General features: G+C 26.0%; 1 protein-coding gene and 1 long non-coding RNA gene across 2 annotated transcripts; both read left to right on the plus strand.

Annotated features, from left to right (window-relative positions):
- The first annotated feature begins 1239 nt into the window (after nucleotides 1–1239).
- LOC107457250 (uncharacterized) lies at nucleotides 1240–9294 on the plus strand. The gene is made up of 3 exons (XM_016075374.4): nucleotides 1240–1378; nucleotides 3294–3420; nucleotides 6033–9294. The coding sequence occupies exon 3, from the start codon at nucleotides 6071–6073 to the stop codon at nucleotides 9155–9157; it is 3087 nt and encodes a 1028-aa protein (XP_015930860.1). The 5' UTR covers nucleotides 1240–1378; nucleotides 3294–3420; nucleotides 6033–6070; the 3' UTR covers nucleotides 9158–9294.
- Nucleotides 9295–15053: 5759 nt separating this feature from the next.
- On the plus strand, nucleotides 15054–19866 carry LOC107457251 (uncharacterized). The gene is made up of 3 exons (XR_001585811.4): nucleotides 15054–15190; nucleotides 18352–18518; nucleotides 18933–19866. It is a non-coding gene; the product is annotated as an uncharacterized LOC107457251 (long non-coding RNA).
- The last annotated feature ends 1973 nt before the right edge of the window (nucleotides 19867–21839 follow it).

Consider the following 21839-nt stretch of genomic DNA (forward strand, 5'->3'; position numbering starts at 1 on the left):
GTTGTGGTCGTAAGACGATTACCTGACCTGAACAAACTGCCTTATCTAACACTAAAACCCAAGTTAAGTACAGAGGTCCTTTAACAGTCATCAAAATATTACCATCCGACACTTATCAAGTTACTGATTTACGCGTAGTTGGACAAGGAAGAAGAAGGCAACATAATTATACGACTACCGCCCACGCTTCGCAAATGAAACTATTTCATCTGGTCAACAACGAAGATCTGTCTGATGATGGGAACAATATTACTGGAAGTAAGGAAAACTTCATTGCTTGTGAACCCATAAACGACAACAACAGTACAAATCAATGCAACGACGATCCAAATAAAAATTTAAGCCAAGATAACAGTAGACCAAAGAGATGTAAAAAAGTGCCGCATTACTTGAAGGATTATAAGTTGTTTTGAAGGGACGAGGTCGTCCAAAAGTCAGGATGGTCGAGTGTAAAAGTGTGCACGTGAACATTAATTATTTTTTTATTGCATATTTAGTATTCCATGTTTTGGCAACAGCAGTTCTTGTGTACGATATAGATTTTGAGTTTTTAGAATAACGGTGTGTGTAAATTTTAATAAAGTATTGATTTGTTTTTCTTTTAAAAGTTGTTTCTTACATAAGGTCATTAAATTTTCTGAAATAGTTTCGTTTCTTTCTGGTTTATTCTCTTATAGAATGGAGTTTTCTGTTGTCAAAGAACCAAGTCGAACAAACATATATAACAGAATAAGTTACTTCACAATTATAGGATGCATTAAATAATCTGCAGATTATTGGAGTTCTGCTGCATCCTCGCACAGGATATTCAGAAATTACATTGACATTGAAAACTTATAAAACCAATTAACTTAAATAAAATCTTAACACAAGCAAGAGTTTAAATAATAAATAATTAAACCTTATTGAAATTATATTAAAAAGGAGTCGAAAATTTCCTCATACAAATTCACACTGCATGAAATTACTCTAGGTGCGAATATTTTGAAACTACATCTACGATTTGCGCATGTGCGAGCAGTTAATTTAATTTCTAAAGGAACATTCTCACTGCATACAGTTGCCGCACCTTTTTAGATCGCCGTCAAGAGAGAATGAAGGAGAAATGCGTGAGCTGCGTTTAAAAAGAATAACCATTTAAAAAGACATTGCAGTAAAAATTAACCGTAAAATTATAATAGTTTCTCGGCTGTCTCAGCCTTCTCTAAAAATTCATAAGTCAACAGTTATTTTTTATAAGTTTCAGTTTCGGAATTCCGTGGCCGATTTGAATTCGGTGAATTTGTGTTGTTGTTTTCTATAATAATTTGAAAATCGAAATGCAATGGCTTAGTATTCAGTTATTCTTAGTTATTGTTTACAGTGTGTCCTTCTCCAGGTACCTATTATTAGCGAAATAAGCTGTAAATCTTTTGTTCCTATGAAATCAAGAAAATTCCATTGAACTAACCGTATTAATGAATGTTTTTTTTCTTGTTATTTTACGGTTTTATTAATTATTGTCTTATTTATCATATTTCACATTGAGCTTATTAAATAATAGCTTACTTGTTTAAGTATTTCAGATCAGTAAAAATATGATCGAATGCATCAATTTATAGATCTCGGGGATTCCCCAATTTTAGATAAGGGTTGTTATTTGCTATAGGTGATTTTTAACACTAAAATAAATTAGTTTCATCTTATTATAAACTGATAAATGTTTTTATGATGTTATTTTTTCTGTATAATTCTATTTGATACATGTTAATATGAATTGTCTTCATACCAGTCTATTATAAATTAGCATATAAAAGCTTAAATTTGTATTAATATATTAGCTTTTTAACCATTTCCTCTTGTCTTAACTTTTTCTATAATCGTATTAGTTAATTGAAATATCTCCTGAATTGACATTCTATAAACTGCTATGTTTAATACATTTTCTTTAGGTTATTTATAATTTCACCCTCAAATTATAGATGCCAAATAACATTATGCTTAATATCCTTCATTTAGGAAAAATATTTTTATACAATTTAAAAAATCTTAAATTCTATGTACAAGTAAACATAACTTGAATGATAAAGTGTTTTTAAAGCTTCTTTCTGACACTAACGGTTTTATTTTCATTAAAATAGAAATGAATTAATAACCATCATCATATCCTTTCAGCCATTAATAAACTATTTAAAAAATTGAAGTGCAACATTGTTTTATTTATTTATTTTTTTTTTTTTGCTATATAATAAGAAAATTAGGTTCTTTGGAATTGGTTTTTGTAAAGAACAATGTATTTAATCTGTAGGTTCAAGCTCAAGATTTTTAAAATTCCAATGAGTAATTGCTAAAGAAAAGCAGTACTTTTTCCCAGACCAGTGTAAGTGATATTAACCAAAAATTACCCAAAATGTTGTTATGGTTAAGTCACATCCACTTTTTTAAATGTTAAGTCACATCCACTTTGGTTCATGCTTCAATATAATCTATAAAAAAATTAATAAAATGATATTTTATTGCTTAAAACAAACTTAATGATTTATCTATCCAAACGGAAAAATAAGTATCAATTATTGTTCTGCTTTGTTAAGAGAATAGTTTACAGTACAATGCAAAAAATCATCCAAATTGTCCTATGTTTTTGTTTCGAGAGATTTAAATAATTCTTAATTTACATGTAATTATTCACTTTCAGTCGACAATTTTCAAATTGTAGCTTTTATTAGCAAGCTACTAAATTTTCAGTTTATTAACATTTTGCATCAATATGTTCTAATTAGCAATGATGCGCTTTAATTGTCTCATTAACACTTGTTGCTTTCTTTTATAATGGAATTTTTCAATGTCCTCACAACTTCAAAAAATTTCTTGTGTATAAATTTTTGCTGTATTATTGTAAAGCATTTTTAAAAACTCTTTTATGTGTTTTATTTAATTCTAAGTGCATTTCATTGGTTAGAAAACTTAGTTTAATTTCTAATTCAATGCAGTTAATTGGTGTTCTTAAAGAAATATTTGACGAAAACATAAAATATAACTCATTTATGTGTTATTAATTTATCGCCTTACCGAAAACATTTTAATCTTTTAAATTATGTTTAATCATTATATTTAGGTAAGAACTTAGTAGGAAAAAAATTTGTATAAGCTGTAACTTTAATTATTTTTTTCTAACACTTTTGACAGAGATTTTAATGTTACCAATTTTCCATTAAAATTTCAAAATGATATTTTTGGTTTGAATATCTACTGTATATCTTTTAATGACCTGTTATTTATCTCTCCTTATTTGCTTAATCCTATGCTTTTTACAGGTGAAACATGATGCCAATTTACATCTACACTAGTCAATTCAATTATATTTTTGACATTAAGAATTCCTTAAAATTAAATTGAAACATCTGAAGAAGAAGCTGGGAAATAACAAGAAAACATTTATTGGTGAGTTTAATAGATTGAGATTTTATAAAATCTGTACACCAAGAAAATCTTAAATGTCTTGGTTGATTAATATGTAAACATTTATTATCATGTAATAACTGAATGTGATCCTCAACAATTTTTAAGTAACTGTCTTATACTATTTTATGCATATTTTTTAAAAAAGTGGTTTCACTTCTTATCTAAATAAGAAAAAAAGTTGCTTACAAATAATAATTAAAAGCATAATAAGAGACACTCTCTGTGCACTTTTTTTTTTCTTTTTCAAAAAAGTTAAACTGCTGAAAAGATTTTTTTGATAATTTATTCTGAAAATTATTATAAAATAAACATTTAAAAGTGCTTTTTTTTATTTTTTAAAAAAAGATATGTATTTAACAAGTAATTTTAAAATCACTTAAAAATTTTGTTAATAAACTGTAAAAAGAGAAACTTTCAACCTTGAAAAAGTTTAAGCAATTGAGAATAATTCTAACAAAGTAAATATTTGTAATAGTAATCAAAATTAAACCTATAGACACAGATAGTTTTTGTGCATAATTATTATTTTAACAGTTATTAATTTCTCTTAAAAATAGAATATAAATAAAAAGGCAGTATCTCTAAGGGATGCTACTTGTTTTTGCAAAGAGGGCACATTTATAGGGATTAAAGGGGCAGGCAGGGTAGGCCACCCTAAAAATTTCTTAGGGACAACTCTGCAATCATAAGAACAAACCAGCCTTCTTTGGAGTCCTTTATGATGGAACTAACCTGCGTTTGTCTCACATAAAAAGAAAAACCTCCCATACTTATTCAGGTGGGAAGGAGATTCTAACCCATATTCTGTCTGCCCCTGAAGATGTTATTTTAAGCCTGTGGTTGGTGGTGCAAGCTAGAAAAAAAATTTGTCTCAACTTGCCAATCGCAGGAAATTAAACATGGTTCACCTCATAGGGAAGAAAGCCTTTTATCCCCTTAGCCATAGTGGCTCATCTATATTCAGTTTCATAATATATAATATATAGAATCAGTTTTGTTTTAATTTTTGTGTGAATAATAATTTATAGATAAGATTCATGTTTCTAAAGAAATTTGGTTATGAATTACAGAAACAAATATACATGTTTTTCTAAATTATGAATATCAGTGTTCTGGGGGCATATTAAATGTTCTGCAACTAAACAGTATTCAGGCCTCTTATCGCTGAATTATTAAGCAAAAAGTTTAATAATTGTGTGTTTGTTCGATTTCAATTTAAATAAAAATTCTTTATATAAGCTATTTGTCAGCTTTATCACTATAGGTAAAGCAGGAATGAAATTTTTAAAAGGCACTAACTATATAGGAGGTACACAGAAAAGAGATTTTAAAAATATCATTGAATTTGAGAGTAATTTTTTAAATGAAGTACAGAGAAAGAATTTGTTTTGATTATATGTAATTCATTGCAATAATTGGATAAAAATTATGAGAATATTAATGTATTTAATATTCTTCCGAAATATATATTTTAAACAATAGAGAAATAAAAACTCTTTTAGTTACTTGTTTAGTTTTTTTCTGTAAATCTTAAAGTTTCTCTGGAAACTATGGTATTATGTTGATTAAAATCATTGCAATTAAATTCTCTTAATTTAATTATAAACTATTAACTCAATTACTACCAACTCCGATTATAAACTAATTTAAATTTTACTGACAAAAAATGGAATCTCTGGGAGTTTCTAAACTGCTGATTAAAAATTATTGCAATTAAATTATTTTTAATTTTATTTATAAATTACTCTCATTTACTACTAACTCCAGCTGATCAGACTGTGTAGCAGTTAGGGAGCATCTTGCATCTGATATGTTCTGAGTTCGAATCTCGGGCAAGGCATGGATGTTTTTTCATTCTCTGTACTATCTGTCCTTACTGTGGGAGCAATGTTGGACCACCTAGTATGATGACCCTGAAAGAGCGGCCAACAAATCTGCCCTGTAAATGCCTAAATTGACAAAATGTTAACATAAATGGGCATTGGAAATAAAATTAAAAAAAAGTTACTAACTTAAATTATAAACTTGACTTAAATCATGTTTCTATAAAATAATTGTGTTTGATTGATAACAAGTCTTTTTTTTAAATGTCATTATGTTTTAAAATACTACTTGGAAAAAATAATCATAAAATTGTTTCTTTGTTTCATGTAAAACAATTCCATCAAACCACCTAAAAACGTAACATTTTTTAGCAAGTGTATAAGTATATTGCTAACATTTTAATTTTTTTCATGAATAAAAAAATGGCTTTTAGGGGGTTTAAAAGGTAAAGACTTTAAATAAATTCTAGAGTTTGGGAAAATTACTGTTGGCAAATGTCCCTTTATGCCCCTCAACCCAACGCTATGCATATGTTCATCTCATCAAATTATAAAACTATTAAAACTGGTTCATAACTTTTTTTAGTTCTGCATAGCAATTCATATTTTTTTCTATAACCATTAGTGTAAAAATAATCTTATGTTCAAAGTAGTGATTAAAAATTTTTTTATTTATTTTCTTAATTTTTATTTAATTTTTTTATTATAATTTTGCTATAAGGTTAGAATGTATGTTTTTAAAAATTCTGTTATATTTTGATGTTATAGATTGAGAAAAAAAAATCAAGCCTAAGATCCTGTCCACAATGTCAATATATGAAGAAGCTTTCTATTTGCCATTCTGTATATTCAATGCTGTCATAGAGTATATATATTTTGTTATAATCCATATTCAAAATAATGGCCCTAAACCAATTGTTGATATTCAGAGACACCTAAAATTTTTTAAGTATGAAGTTACAAAGTTTGTTCATATATTCCATGGTAAGGATGAAGTCGAAAAATGTACAAACATGCTGTGCATTGCTACTCCTGTATTTTATTCATTTAATGGCATAATGTATCTTTCAAAAGATTTTCGTCATTTTAAGCAGCGTATATATGAAGATCTTATATTAAGTCATACAACAGATATCATTTTAAGGGGAACTAAAAATATATCGGAAGTCTGTAAAATTCTTAATGTTAATAATTTGATTAAAATTGATAAAGACTCTCTTTTATCAATTTTGCGACAGTATTCATTTTTTTATGAAGATAGAAATGATTCAATATTCATACTACCTTACAGCTGGCTTGATAATTTTTCTGATGCATTTAATGGCGTTGAGCAATACTTTATGAGCATTTTACAAAATGTATTTGTAATGACTTTTGAAGATGTTAAGATTCATAGTCAATTTGTTCCATCATGCGGAATTCACTCGTGTTTGACAACATTCTGCATTCTTGCTGCCAGTCCAATTTTTTATTGTAAAAATAGTAATGTTTACCTAAATATTAATGGAAAAAAGATGAAGACTCAAAAGCAACAGCTTGGTGTCATAAGATTAGAAACAAGTTATTTTTTATCTGGTATAACTACTTGCCTTTTGGTACGTCTCTTACATGGAAAGAAATTGCATAACTGGGTCGGTGAGGTTAGTAATGTGATGAAAAATTATGGATTGATTTTTTGTAATGTATACTTTAAGGATTATTCCTATGATATGTTTGTTGTTTATTTTCATAAAAGAACTTTGAAGTCAATTAGTGAAATAAAAAATTTATCAAGTTTAATATCATTTCGTGATACTGTTATGTTTGATGCAGAGTATTGTGAAGGTGTTGGCGGTAGATATTATCAAGCAACAAAAATAAAAGTAATAAAACAGTCTTTTAAGCAAAACATATCTACTTATGAAGCTGATGTTGATAAATATAAAGAATGTGAATATAATTCATTTGAATTAAATGCAATAGTTAAAACTAAACTACAACAGAAATGCTCTTGTAAATATTGCAAGTCTGAAGGAGTACAAAATTTCTCAACTGAATGCATTCCAAATAACTATGATGAATTTGTCGAATTTTTAAAGAAATCCTTTAATTTTTCAAACAATGAAGTAAATCTAAACCTTATGGCGTATCAAAGTCATTGTTTCACTTCAAATTCATCTGAAGCAAAGAGTAATCTTTCTTTAAAGATAACTGATTCCAGCAAATCTGGAAAAGAAATTTCGAGCTTAGCTATCAAATATAATGGCCTATCTTGTTCAAATGAAACTTCCAAATGTGTAAATTACGCTGAAACAGATGGCATCAACAAAGAACAAAATGCTTTTGAAGTTAAAGTAAAAAGGCCACTTAATCAGGTTTCAAGGGAAAACTGTAAAAAAAGTCTTAATTTTTCGGTTTTACATTATGCTTTTCTTTTTGGTGAAATTGAATCAGCTTCTAAAGATTTTGGCATCATATATGGCTCTACTGATTATAATTCTTATTCAGTCTATTTTCTAAAAAATGCACTTGTTTCACTTGATGATAATGTGGTTCTCAAAGATATAAAGAGATTTGACACAGTGTTGGCTTTGGTGCCGAACATTGATGAAGACTCTTGTCCTGTTGCATCTTTAGTATTTTTGCTGAATTCAAATGAAGTTTCTTTAATTTTGAACTATGAAATCTGCCCATCAAGATTTGTATTTGATTATTTTGTACCCCGAATTAAAGCAAAATGCTGTAATCTTCTGTGTCATTTTGATCTGAGCCATGCATTAACATTTGAAATACCTTTTAAATTTGTAACAAATATGTTAAATGAAGTAAGAAGAATTTCTTCATTATTTTTAATGTCTTTGGCAGACATTTGTAACTTAAATGACAAAACAAAGGAGAAACTTCAGACTCTCGTAACGACTGTTAGTAGAAAAAACTTGACTATTGGAAACAGCAAATCATTTTCGACAGTAGCATCTTTGTTTCTGTTTATGTTTTCATTTGTGGATAAACATAAGCTAAATCATAAACGCTTCAAGAAATGTCTGCATTACAAACGTATGTTAGAGAAAAATAATGGAAAACAGACTTTTCATCAGATAAAACGTAAATATTGTTCTAAGCAATTGACCTGTAAAATCTCATTCTCGAAAGATCATGATAATGATAGTTTGAAACTTAAAGAAACTGTTCCTATGAAGCACTCTAATTCTATAAATTGTTTAATGCCAAATATTGATCAAAGCATTTCGTTTTGTAAAAATGTTAACAGCAGCTGTAGCAGTTTAGGATCATATTTATCTTGTGCAGGTACATCATGTATCAAATCATCATCATCCTGTACATCAGATGATTCATTTTATTCTTGCAAGTCATCTTCAGAAAGCTTAAGTTGCTCATCTTTATCTTCCGAAAAGAAACAGTCTTTACATTTGGCATCCCTTTCTATCTCATTGCCTCAAATAACTGTACCTTCTCCTGAAAAAGTGCCAAATTTGAATTTTCAAGCAGTTAAATTTAAAGCTGTTTGTAAATCGGATGATACTTCTCTGAAAAGGGTAATGACTGATGATTTGCATACAGACACAAAGCTGAAACTTAGCTATAGATCTATTTTATCGCTAAAATCATTACGAAACAAGGAGAAACAAAAATTTATTTTACGAGATACAGTGTTTTGCAAGAATAGTTTCAGATATAAAGTTGAAACTGTTGCTCGTGTCTGTGTGATCACAAACACTTTCATATTTTTAACACCAATAAATGATCAAGAGCTTACATTATGTTTTCCTAAGAAATTAATTTCTCTTAAAATACAATCGAAAATTATGATCAATGCCACTCTCAGAATCACTTACATCCCATGTGTGCCTTTAAACTTATCTCATGTTCTTTTGTTAGAAACAGATGATTAGTTTTTTTTTATTTTAACTATTATGTGTCTGATAAGAAAAATATTAATTACATTTGTCTTTTTTGAATATTAATCTAGTCTTTTTTCTAGTTTTTAATTGATTACCTTGTTTCTACAAACATATCTAAGCATCAATATCATTTTATAAGAAAATTTTTTGTGAAATGAAAACTGCTGTACAATCCTACTATATTTGGTTTTTGTTCAACATCTGCTTTATTTTTCAATTTCATTGCAACAATTTTGAAACATATTGTTAAAAAATTTTTGTGTATTTACTTCATTATGTATAAATTCACTTCTAGGGAAAATATAACTTTATTACATTTTCTTAATTAACTTTTTTTATTTATTATGATTTATAAATGTTAAAATTTTTTGTTTGAAAACAATTATTTTTTTAACTAATCTATGTTATTAGCAACTTAAAATAATTAAAATTATTACTATAATGCCCTGTTTGCTGAATATCTCTCATATAAATTTAAGGCAGCAAGTTTTAGTCAAAAAGTCTAGTCAAACCCAATTTAATCTATTCAGATTATTATTAATTTTTTTTTTTGTAACATTTGATCTCTTATATTTTACAGGTATATTGCTAGCAAATTGAATTATAAGAAGAGATTTTTACATGTTGCACTTGTTAGGACTTAGCAGATCTTTATCAAATTTAACCCATGAAAAATTTATTAAAATATTTTTTTTTATGAAAATGGTATCAAATTTAACCCATGAAAAATTTATTAAAATATTTTTTTTTATGAAAATGGTAAATTTTTATTTTAATCTAATAATACTGTTGTTGTGTGAAGAAGGTTGATAGTTAAAATCCTGCTATTATTTTTTTAAGTAGTGTAACAAGATTAATATAGTTTTAATTTTTATAAACATACTATGATTTTTTTATATAAACTTTTTGTTAATAATGCTTTAAATTACATAATTGCTAAATTTAATTTTAAAATTTTTTTTTTTTTTAAAAATCCCATTATTCTTGAAAATAAAGGATTGATTGTTTAAAACTTGTTATTGATGCTAAATTTTGTTTATTTATAATAAATTAACATAATAACTAGAACCTGGATTTTGATGACCCAAAAAATCTCAACTAATGCCCTTAAAAAGTGCAAAAAATGCCATTAAAAATCCAAAAATTGCGCAAAAAATGCCTTAAATAAAGTAAAAATATTGAATTAAAAAATTTTTTTGCTCTTTAAAATTATTATGAGTCATTTAAAAAATATAAAGCAATGCAATACTTGTTCTACGTTCATTAAAGTTTGAAAAAAAAATTTTATATCCTAAAATAACAAAAAAAGGAAAATATATTGACACCAAAATATTTTTATTTTGTATAGAAACTTCAATGGATATAACAACTTCCATCTCATAATATTACTAAATATCAGAATTACATTGGATTATTAAATGTTTTTTGATAATTTAAAATGTAAACAAGCGTCTCTTGTCTGAAAGTAAATTTTCATTCCTACTGAAGCTTCTTTCAACGCCTACTGATGTTATAGGTGCGTACTTGAAAAAGACGGTCTCACTTGCTGACAATTCTTCTTCAATTTGAAAAGATTTTGCTTCGCCTGTTAATATTCTATAGATTTTCTTCATTGTTTGGAAGCCATTGTAATAATGAAAATTGATAAAAAATAATAAAAATTGGAAAAAATTAACAAAAAACTTTAAAAAATGCATTAAAATGCAAAATACGCCCCAAAATTTAAGGAAAAATGCCCTATAATTCTAAAAAAATGCTCTAAAAGACAAAAAATGTCCAAAATTGCAAATGTCATCAAAATCCGGGCCTTAATTTAACATTAAATTTTTAAAAGAATTTTAATAAAATATTTACGGAGCTCTTTTTATTACTTTTCCTAATAAAGTAGTGCTATTGTATATTTTTGCCTATTTAAAATTTTTACTATAGATAATGTTTCGTGAAGAAAAACCTCATTTAAAATATAATATTTAAAAAGGATAAAATTTTTATAAATAAAATGAACATAACTCTTACAACTAATTTGTTATATTTGTTTTGAAAAAAAAAAAGCTTGGCTCACTGTGGCGTTTCAATTATGAGCCAATTTCAATGTTGTTAATTATTCAATTTATTTATTTTATTTTAGAACTTTAGCCATATTGGTTTCTGGAGCTTAGAGACTGACCTTGTCAATTTTTTTTATCATATCATTATAATTGTGTAAAGCTTTTTTTTCTTCTTTTTTTTGTGATAAATTTTGCCAAATATTAGAAAGATAGAGCTTCTAAACTTGTTTCTAAGTTTTTATAGATCTGTAATTATCTAATATCTACAGATAATGTTTAAGTTTTCGACTATTCTTATCTATTTTATTACTATTTTCAAATTATTATTTGGTGTTAGGATATTGTGCAATTCTAAAGGCATATTCACAATGTGCTTTTTTTTGTTTTTGTTCATTTATAAACATGTTTTTGTTCTCAAAAAGTTGTTTTGGATTTTATAACTGTTATATATCATTATATTTTTAATGTGACTGTTTTGTGTCCTCATTTCATTCAAAGCACAATTTTATAATTTTGCATGCTTAAAAGGAAAACCTTTGACTATTTTTTATTTATTTTTTTTTCTTTTATTCAATCTTTACATACCTAACTATTTTATATATATTTTATTTTTAATATATATTAAGTTGAGATAAAAGCTTTTTCTAAATTGAAAATATGCTAAAAATGCGTTCAAATAATTTCTTATGTTATCTTTAGAATTATTATCTTACTGCCTAATTATGTTATAATTAGGAAATAGCGAAGCTGTATAATAATTTTATTACTGCTATTCAATAAATTTTTTTTAATTAATGTTTTTTAATTTATTTTTGGATAAAAAACAACTTTTTTTAAAAAATAAAAAAAAAAAATTTGTGAGAAAAATAAATTTTTGTTTCTTGGATGAGGCTAAAAAGTTTTTTTTTTTTTTTTTAAAAGTTAATGTTCTTTACATAGAGATCTGTCGGGCTTTTTTTTTATTAGCTTGTTTTTTTATAATTTTGTTTTAAAAATTATAGTAATGACCAAAAAGAAAACGTAGGAATCTTAAACATATTTTAGAGGATTATATAAATGAGTCAAATATACAATGAATATTTAATAGTAAAATTACATCACGATCTTGAAAAAAAAAATTTTAGGGCTCTTCATTTTAAACTAATGCATGCGTATAGTAATAGGATTTTTTTTCTTCTAATGTGTTTTGAATATCATTATAAGCTCTTAAAAAATTATGGATATTTTATCATTAGAATTTCTGTTATATGAGGAAATTTCTACATTTTGAGCTGAAAGGGTTCCTTTGCTAAAAGATATGATTTTTACAACTCAAAATAAATTTAATCATATGGTTTATTTTCATATTTTATTGTTGTACCCCCTATTTTGTTAAACTTGAAAGGTGTAGAACTTCTGATTTAAGTTATTTGTCTTTTATAAAATCATACACTGTTAATAAAGATTTAAAATATTTTCTGTGTACTTTCTAATGAATATTTTTGTAAAGTTATATAAAAAAATTTAAATAAAGAAATTTATTCTCTATTTATATTCTGAATTTTTATTGTTTAATGTATTAATTAATTGTCATATTCTTCAAATACTGATGAAACATCACCCTATTCCTTCATTTCTTGATTGGTAGTGTAGAAAAGAGTAAAAGTGTTCTTTAAGTATTCTATATCTAAAAAATAGGTCTATTTTTAACTATAGATAATTTGCATTATAAAAAGTATTTTATTTTTTACATTTGTCTTATAATTTGTATTATTTAGATGATTTGTATTTTAAAAAAAGAAATAACCGAAGGCTGAAGTTGAGAATAATAATAATATTATTATTAAGAGAAATAAGAAATGAATTTTGAGATATGATATAGATTTTTGTTTTATAATATGACAAACATCTCTTATTCTTTTTTTTTTTTTTTTATGTTTGAAAAATTCCTCTGCATCTTTAGCTAAACTGAGGACCCCTGTTCTGATTCAAGCATTGTAATCATACGCATATGTATTTTAATTCATATTTAAAAATTTATAGTATTTAATAAAATTTTTATAAAGTAAGTTAAAGTGATGCAAATTTTAATAAGAATCGAAAAACAATGTTTTATGGACTTTTATTTTGAATATATATACATAGTCAGCCTACTCTATTTCTAAAGGTAACTAAAGTTTGTAGTATGAATTCTATTTTTAAAAGTTGCCTAAAACTTATATAACATGCTACATATATAGATGTTTTTTTTTTTTTCATATTGCAGATGGTGTGCAGAGTGCTTCCAAAACAGCAGTTTGTGTTTGATGCTGTTGCATAAAATTTACAGATCGTTTTAAAAAGTAAACATTAAATAAAATGATATAAAGAAATTTTCTTCAAAAAGAATAATTTTGTTTCTAGGTAAACGTATTTAGTTAAAGACACTTGTTGCCCATAGATTTGAAAAAATATATTTATTTGAAACGACATGAGCATTTTGGGGTGAAATGTGGGGGATTGCAAAAGAATACACCTCTAGGACTAAAAAAGTTCCACCAGCTTCCAGGTATGATAGAAATTTGTCCTCATTTCAAAATAAGTTGGGCGTTAGATCAATTTTCTTCTGTTTTTCAACTACTACTACTGACCAATATAAATTTCAGTAAACTTTTGATTAATTAATTTATGAGTAGGTTGCGTAGCTCTTACCTAAATATTAGAGAGTGTGAACTTAATAATTAGAACTACATGATAGCATTTGCCATTGCTGGTTCTTTTTAACTCAAAATTGCTTAATATTTTGTGCTACCTGCTCTCTCTCAAACTACTGTAAAATGTGCATTATCAGACTATGTTATATCATATAAAAATAAGTGTATAGTAAACAAGTGACAATAAATAACTTGAACAAAGCTTAAAACTAGATATTTTTCTTGAACACAAAATTTAAAAAATTCAATATAGATTCAATCCTGCATCTAAATAAATGCATGGAAATTGGTTCTGTCATCCACTATATTCTAGCATACAAAGGTTAAAACACTCGAAGATAATGCAAGGCACGTTTTCCTGTCATTTTTATTGCATAACAATTAAATCAAACAAAATTTCTGTTTAGTCTATTTTGGAAACGAGGTCCAATGTCCGAGAGATCGTGAGTTAGATCCCCGCCGGCCGAAGACTTTTCGTGTACAAAATGGTGACTGGTACTCACTAAATCTGTTGGGATACAAAGTCCTCCAAGTTACCATAACAAATTCATACCTCTGGAGTACTGGATCGCAGGACGCAGATTGATCGTATTCTAGTTCAGGTCTGCTCTAAATTATGATCTGCGGATGGATTGGGTGAGATTATGCTCTCCCTGTAAATGGGGATGTGACGTATGTATGTCTCCAGATCATCCTCAGGAATGTTTTGGCGACCATCACCAATAATCCATTGTGCAGCTCTACTACTACGTAAATGAATATACCTTCCTGGAAGCAAAACACCGTTAAATATTAGGAGTCCTAAAAAACTTCTTAGAAAAAAATAAGCAATGTAAGCATTTGCATTTCTGCATATTGATCTCCAAGTTGTGATATCATACAAGTAGGATTTTTTTCTCCTTTTTTTAAAAAAATGTTTCATTTTTTTTGTCTAAAGTTTAAAATTTGTAAGTTGTGTGTCGTGACCAACCAGTGTGGGGCATAATGAAATATATTTACTCCTGAACATACATCCTGAACTTTTTGGACATACAGTGAGAATGGTCTTTTTGGACTCAGCAGATGCAGTGAGAATAAATTTAAAAATTCTTTTAAGCGTAACTACGTCATTGACTGAGGTGTTCATTATAAAGATTAAGAGAGGCAGCCATCGAAGTAAGGAGTAGAAATAAGCAACCAAAGGCTTATTAACAGGAATAAAGTACAAAGTAAACAAGGAGAAAAAAATTTCCATAAACTTTAAAAAAATGAATTGTTGAATAACCGAAGAATGTTGTTATTAGAATGTTATAGGTTAATCTTACGTACGTGAAGAATTATGTATAAAATTTGTATTTTGATTCATCATTGGTTTTAAATTTTGAACAGTTTAAATTAAAACAGCTTCAGTTTTAAAACACTTCGTTGTTTTTCATCTTTCTATCTATCTAAAATCTGTAAAATTTTGTTTATTTTAATGCAGCAACAAAGCTTATACAAAAAGTAATGAGAATTTTCCCAATTTGCTGTATTCTAATTACTTTATTGCAGAGTTTTTCGCAGTAATCTCAAATTTCCTAATTTATGTCCTACTTAACAGAAGTCATTTATTTTTAACTTTTTTAATATTTTTTCAATTCTAATTACTGTGTTTATTATCCATTATTATGAAGCCTAGTGCTTGATTTCTCTTTGAGCTCAAATGATAAAGCTAACTCTTTTTTCTTTAATATTTAATTTCAATCTTTGTATCCTATAATATAATTTTTAACAATCATTTCTTAGTTTAAAAACCTCATTTGCCATTTAGGGAAAGATTTATGTATCATAATCTGCAGCAGAATAGTCACCAAGTCTTGGCAATTAACAGACAGCAACCCGCAAAAATAAATATGTAAATAAAATCACAGAAGAGTATAGTTTGTTACTTGAAGCATACCCTCCAGCTTATGAGGATTTTGAAAATAATTCTTTCTAGTGGTAGCGAGCCGAAGTAGAAATTTTTAAAGCAAATGGATCTCTCATAAAACTTTTATCAGAACTTAAGAATCTAGCCATATGGCCTGCACTTTTATAAGTAATAGTGGACAAGTTACGCTAAAATTATTTTTTTTTAAATATTAAGACATTAATTTTGCTACCGTCAGAAAAGAAGATTTCTGAAACTACGGAAATTCCGTAGCAGTTGGAGGGTATGCTTGAAGGGTATAATTTGTACTACCCTGGGTGGCTTAAAGATATGAAAGTGAAGGAGAATTGAGTAATGTTTTTGAATCTAGTTTCCTGAATAAGGAAAGCATTTAATTGCACTTTTAGATGAAGAATAACTTGGTAAATTATTTTATTTTTGTAAATGAATAACAAGAGACGTAAATGAATAACAAGAGAAATGGTATTTTGCATCGTATAAAATCTAAAAAATTATTTTAAAATTAAGGAGAATCTAAAATTAAAGGGAGAATGATCACAATCTATGCTGTCAATCATGGATCACCCATTTTTCAAATGCTTTTCAATTTGTTGATTTGAAGGAAAAAATTATAGTGTTCATTATTGTTCTGTTTAAATGATATTTATTCTTCTTGTCTGTTCTAGCTCATTGTTTTGGTTTTAATTTACTGACTGTCAAGCTTTTTCAAAAATTATGCTTTCAATATCATGTTATTTTTTCTATTTGTGTTTAATGAGCAAAAAGTTGTTTTAAAGAAAATAATTGTTTGCTAGAAATTCATTGAACATTATTGTTGATGTTATTATCTAAAGATATTATAAACTAATATCAGCTTTAGAATGAGCTTTAATTTAATTGACCTTTTTTTGTTACAATCATTTCCTTTGTAAGTATTTTATTTTTATATTAATGCAAAATTGTCATTTTTGTTCAAATGAGCTAATAAAATTTTTTTATTGGGTGATAAAAAGAAGATGAAATTTGAAAAACAGAATTCTTCCTAGTAATAAAAAAGGGCAGGATGTTTCCTTTTAGAAAGAGCACTCATTCAACACTGTAATAATGTATCAAAATGTGTAATATTATGTAATGACTAAATTTCAGCTTCAACAGTTTTTAAATTGCCTTCTAATACTATTACATGTGTATGTTTAAAAGTAATTCTATTTCATTATCAAAATACCAGAAAATTTTGTAGTTTATAAAAATAATTAAAGGCATGCTAAAAGACAATATCTGTGCTTAATTTTTTTTCAAAAAAGGTAAACTAAATAATTGATAATCTTTGTTAGTCATTTATTTTGTGGGAAATTGACCCCAATATTTCCTATAATGTAAAATTTAACAACTTGTTCGTCTGGTAATAGAGATTTTCTAGCATGGCAGTGGGTGCTGTAGATTGTCGCAGCATCTGCTGATTATTTTCCTTCTCATTTTTTTTTTAAAATTTTAGTGGAAAGGCTGAAAATAAGTAAAAATTAAAATCAAAATGAAAAAAGAAAAGAATTTTCTTGTTCATCTTTTCTTTTTGATTTCGTTATTGGGCTTAGTATCAACATCTTTTTTTCTTTTATGGGAAAAGCTTAATAATTGCATAAAATTTAATTTAAATTTATACTTAAAATTTATATTGTGTTTAACTTTATTATATTTAATGTTTGCAAATCGTGTTGCAAACATGCTAGATTCAGCTTGATTTTTACAATAGTAATCTCTGCTTGACTGCACAGAAGTTGCAGACAAATTTTTTAAGATAGTGCTGCAGATTGCCTCGATAAATTTTTTTTCTGAGTTCAAAATATGTTAAAAAATATTAGTCAATTTTTTAATAAATTATAGCTTTTTGACAAAAATATACTAATTGAAACAGCTTAATCAATTCTATTCAAGAAACAGAGCTTGTACAAATTGTGTTTGACAAAAATGCCATAAACTAAAATCAAAAACAGTTATTATGGCACATACTTGGTTTTTATAGGTAATTTTCATTTATATTCAAATTACTGCTCTAGCTAATTGTTTTGCTAATATTGGTTTCAGCATTATCAAATATATGGTAAAAAGTTTGTGCTTTTGTCTCAATATTTCATATATTATATTTATTAATAGAAAAATCAAATTCTTTTGTAATTAAATCTTTTGTAATTGTGTATGGTGTTCTTAATAATCTGAAAATCTATTGATATTCAAAGATCTTTTATTGTGTTATTTATATGAAGACTAATTTTTAAACTTTTTATTATGCTTCTTTAATAGTGTTTTTTGTTGAATATAATATAAAATGTTTAACAATTATTTTGATTTAATTTTTTCGGTATATTTTTAACTCAGAATAAAAATGATTCCTAAGTTTACATTTGAAAATATGGTCAATGCTAAAATAAAGTGTAACATGAAAAAATACCTGAGAATTTATTTCTGAAGAAAACCCAATATTTTTATACATTTTTAAACTTTTTATTGCGTTTTTTTTAAATGTTATTTTAACTATATATGATATAAATTTTTTTAAATAATTTTGATTTTATTCTTTAGGTTTGTTTTCACTCGGATTAAAAGTGATCCGCAAATTTAGCATTGTATAAATATGGTAGATACCATTATAAAGTTCATCATCATCATAGTTGGCCAGCCAGCTCAATCCTCCATTATGAAGTTTGTGCAATGAAAAGACATCCCAGAATTTATACCTGAAGAAACCCGTAAAATATTTATTTAGTTTTAAACTTTTTATTATGTTCTTTCTTTAAAGGATATTTTAATTTTATATGATGCAAAATTTTTAAGAATAATTTTGATTTTATTTAGTTTAGTTTAAGTTATTATTTTAGTTATTATTTAGTTATTAAGTTATTATTTAGTTATTAAGTTGTTATTTTTTTTTATTTTATTCTGTTTTTTATTCAGATTATAAGTGATCCCTGAGATTTTACGTTTGTATAAATATAGTAAATACCATTATGAAGTGAGTAGCATGAAAAGACATCTTAGAATTTTTACTCAAGAAAACCCATAAAATTTTTATTTATTTTTAAACTTTTCAGTATGTTTTTATTTAAATGTTATTTTAATTATATCTGATTTTTTTTAAGAATAATTTTGATTTTATTCTTTAGGTGTGCCTCTTACTCTTCAAAGTGATCCCAAAATTTACAATTGTAAATATTGTTTCTACCTTACTCGTGGTGTGAGTAATATGGTTCGACATTTAAAAATTCATATTGGAGAAAAACCATATGTCTGCAATATATGTCAAAAAAGTTATAAACAGAGATCATATCTTAAAGTGCATATGCAAGTTCATTCTGGTGAACTCAGCTTCTTTTGTTCCATTTGCAGTCGTGGATTTTCATCAAAACAATCATTAACTAACCATACTACTGTGAAGCATGAACGTTAAAATACATTTAATCAATCTCATTTTCTTTAGTATATTTTTTATAGTTAGATGTATGCAGTAATAGTATTTATTTTATAGCTTGTCATACAATGTGGTTTGAATTTGTTTTAAAGCCCAAACTCTGTCATTGCTTGTCTGTATTTGTGTGTTCAACATTTTTTAAATACTTAATTCAATACTTTTTCAAAACTTAATTTAACATAATTCAAAATACAAGTGGAGAAATAATATTAAATAACATATAGTTTTATAGATGCATATATATATTTTCATGTCCAAAGCATTATGTTGTTTAAAAATCATCTGAGATTGTTGTTTCTTTGATTATTATCTGATCACTTGCTTTGAAAGTTATTATTTATTATATATTTTAAACTGCCACTTCAATTAAATTACATAAAATTGTAATTTCACCTTTTTAGAACTAACTTACTAGTTTACTACGCAATCAAAAGAGTTTCAGTATTTTTTTGTTTTTATTTATTTTTGCCTTTTTTTAGAACTTCCCATTAGTATAACTTAAATACCTTATTTGGTCATGAAGTATCAAATGAGTTTGTTTCGTTTTTATTATTATTTATTTTGTTTATTTATTTTTTGCACATCTAACGATAACCTTTCAGGGGATACTTCAAAAAAAAAAAAAAAAATATTCATTTCAGGAACTTTTATCAATAAAAGTATCTAGTTCCCCCCCCCCCCGCCCCGGAGCCTCTCTATGAAAATAACATACACATACTTGCAAAATAAGTTCCTTCTCTACTGATCCACATCATTGCTTATTATTTTGTAAATGAAATTTCTGGTGACGGTATAGAAAATATCTTAGGATTTTTTGTATTTGTATTGCACATAATTTATTCCTTCTAATGTTTTTTTTTTTAAAATTGTGTTCAGTGTTATATTGAGTATTTTTTAAAAAATAAAATAGCTCATTCTTATGTTATTGTACAGTTATATTGTCCTTTTATGTGAAAAGTTATGTATTATTTTATAAGATCTAAATAATGAAATATGTTTTATACAGTAGTTTGTCATAAGCGACCATAGAAAAGAAGTATCATATGCTTTTCTTTAATACTACATAGCTAAGTTTTGAAAAGCATAAATGGTTATATTATTTAGGTTATTAAAAGCACTTTTTTTCTTAGGAAATTAAAAATGCTTTGCATTTAATTATTATATATTTAAAACACTACTGCATAGTAAGATTGACAAATAGAGAATATTGTTAAATTGATAGTATTGCATTTTTAAAATTGGCTGTACATTAAATTGCAGACAAATGATTGACCAAATTAATATGTACGTGTGTGTGTTAAATTGTCCGGAGTTGGTCTTAAGTATTTTTAGCTGAATAGTATTTGCTTAAGTCTATAAATGTTTTTGTTTTCTTTGCAAACTGAATGTTATAAGCTGATTTTTATTGTATTTGTCATAGACTTGGAAATGTGGAATTTTTTTCCTGTTACATCACTTTTATATTTTTAAATCACTTTTATATATTTTTAAATCACTTTTATATATTTTTAAATCACTTTTATATATTTTTAAATCACTTTTATATTTTATTATATTTTTATTCTTATTTCACTTTTATATTTTTGTTTTCTTTGCAAACTAAATGTTATAAGCTTGTTTTTATTGTATTTGCCATAGACTTGGAAATGTGGATTTTTATATTTTTACACCACTTTTATACATTTTTAAATCACTTCTATATTTTATTATATTTTTATTTTACTTTTATATTTTTATTTTGTTACTTATATTTTTATTAAAAATTTATTCAATTACGCTGCCTTACAATTTTTTGTCAAGTTTTTAAACTTAATTCATGCCTAAAAAACAAATTTAAAATATTACTGTAATTAGCATGGTCAGTAAATTTTGCAATAAAATATTTCTTCATATCATAGTTTTTTTTATGTTAATTCTTCAAAATTAAATCCTACAGAAAAGAGTTTAGTTTTTGATATCAGTATAACAAATATACTCAAAATCAATTGGTTCTATTCAATTCATAAGAAGAAGAAAAAGAATACAAATAAATAAAATAAAAATAAATTATGCTACTGTTGTAGTTTTTGTCAGAAACTTCATATTTTTCTTAAAACAAGCTATTTTTAATTTAAATTTTATATCTTGCATTGAGGTATATTAAATTCTTTTACTTTTAGTTATCATGAATTTTAAAGTTATTGATTTAGGTCAGTGTTTCCCAAATTTATGACTTTTGTGTACCCTTTCTAAATTTTTCTTAAAGCTTTTTCACCACTACTTTAAAATTGATGTATTTTTTACTGTAAAAAAATTGCACAAAAGTTAAAAATCACAACTGGCTGTTGACACCACTAATTATTAACTGATAACTCTGCAAAAAATAGCCAATAGAGAAATACGTAATCGTAAATTTTCATGGCTGGCTTTGTTTTTAAATATAAATTTTTGAAATTTTCGTGTGTTGCAATATATTTCGCATAAGAACGTGTACCCCGCTAAACTGTTCCCAAACACTGATTTAGATTATTAGTAGTAAAATATCATCTTAAAGTTTGTCTCTCTTGTAATTGAAATAAATGCTGAATTAATCATAAATTCGATAGACTTGTTGTTCATGAAC

The sequence above is a fragment of the Parasteatoda tepidariorum genome, chromosome 4 (assembly GCF_982258835.1).
Source record: "Parasteatoda tepidariorum strain Cologne lab strain chromosome 4, Ptep-v5.0, whole genome shotgun sequence".
Lineage (NCBI taxonomy): Eukaryota > Metazoa > Arthropoda > Arachnida > Araneae > Theridiidae > Parasteatoda > Parasteatoda tepidariorum.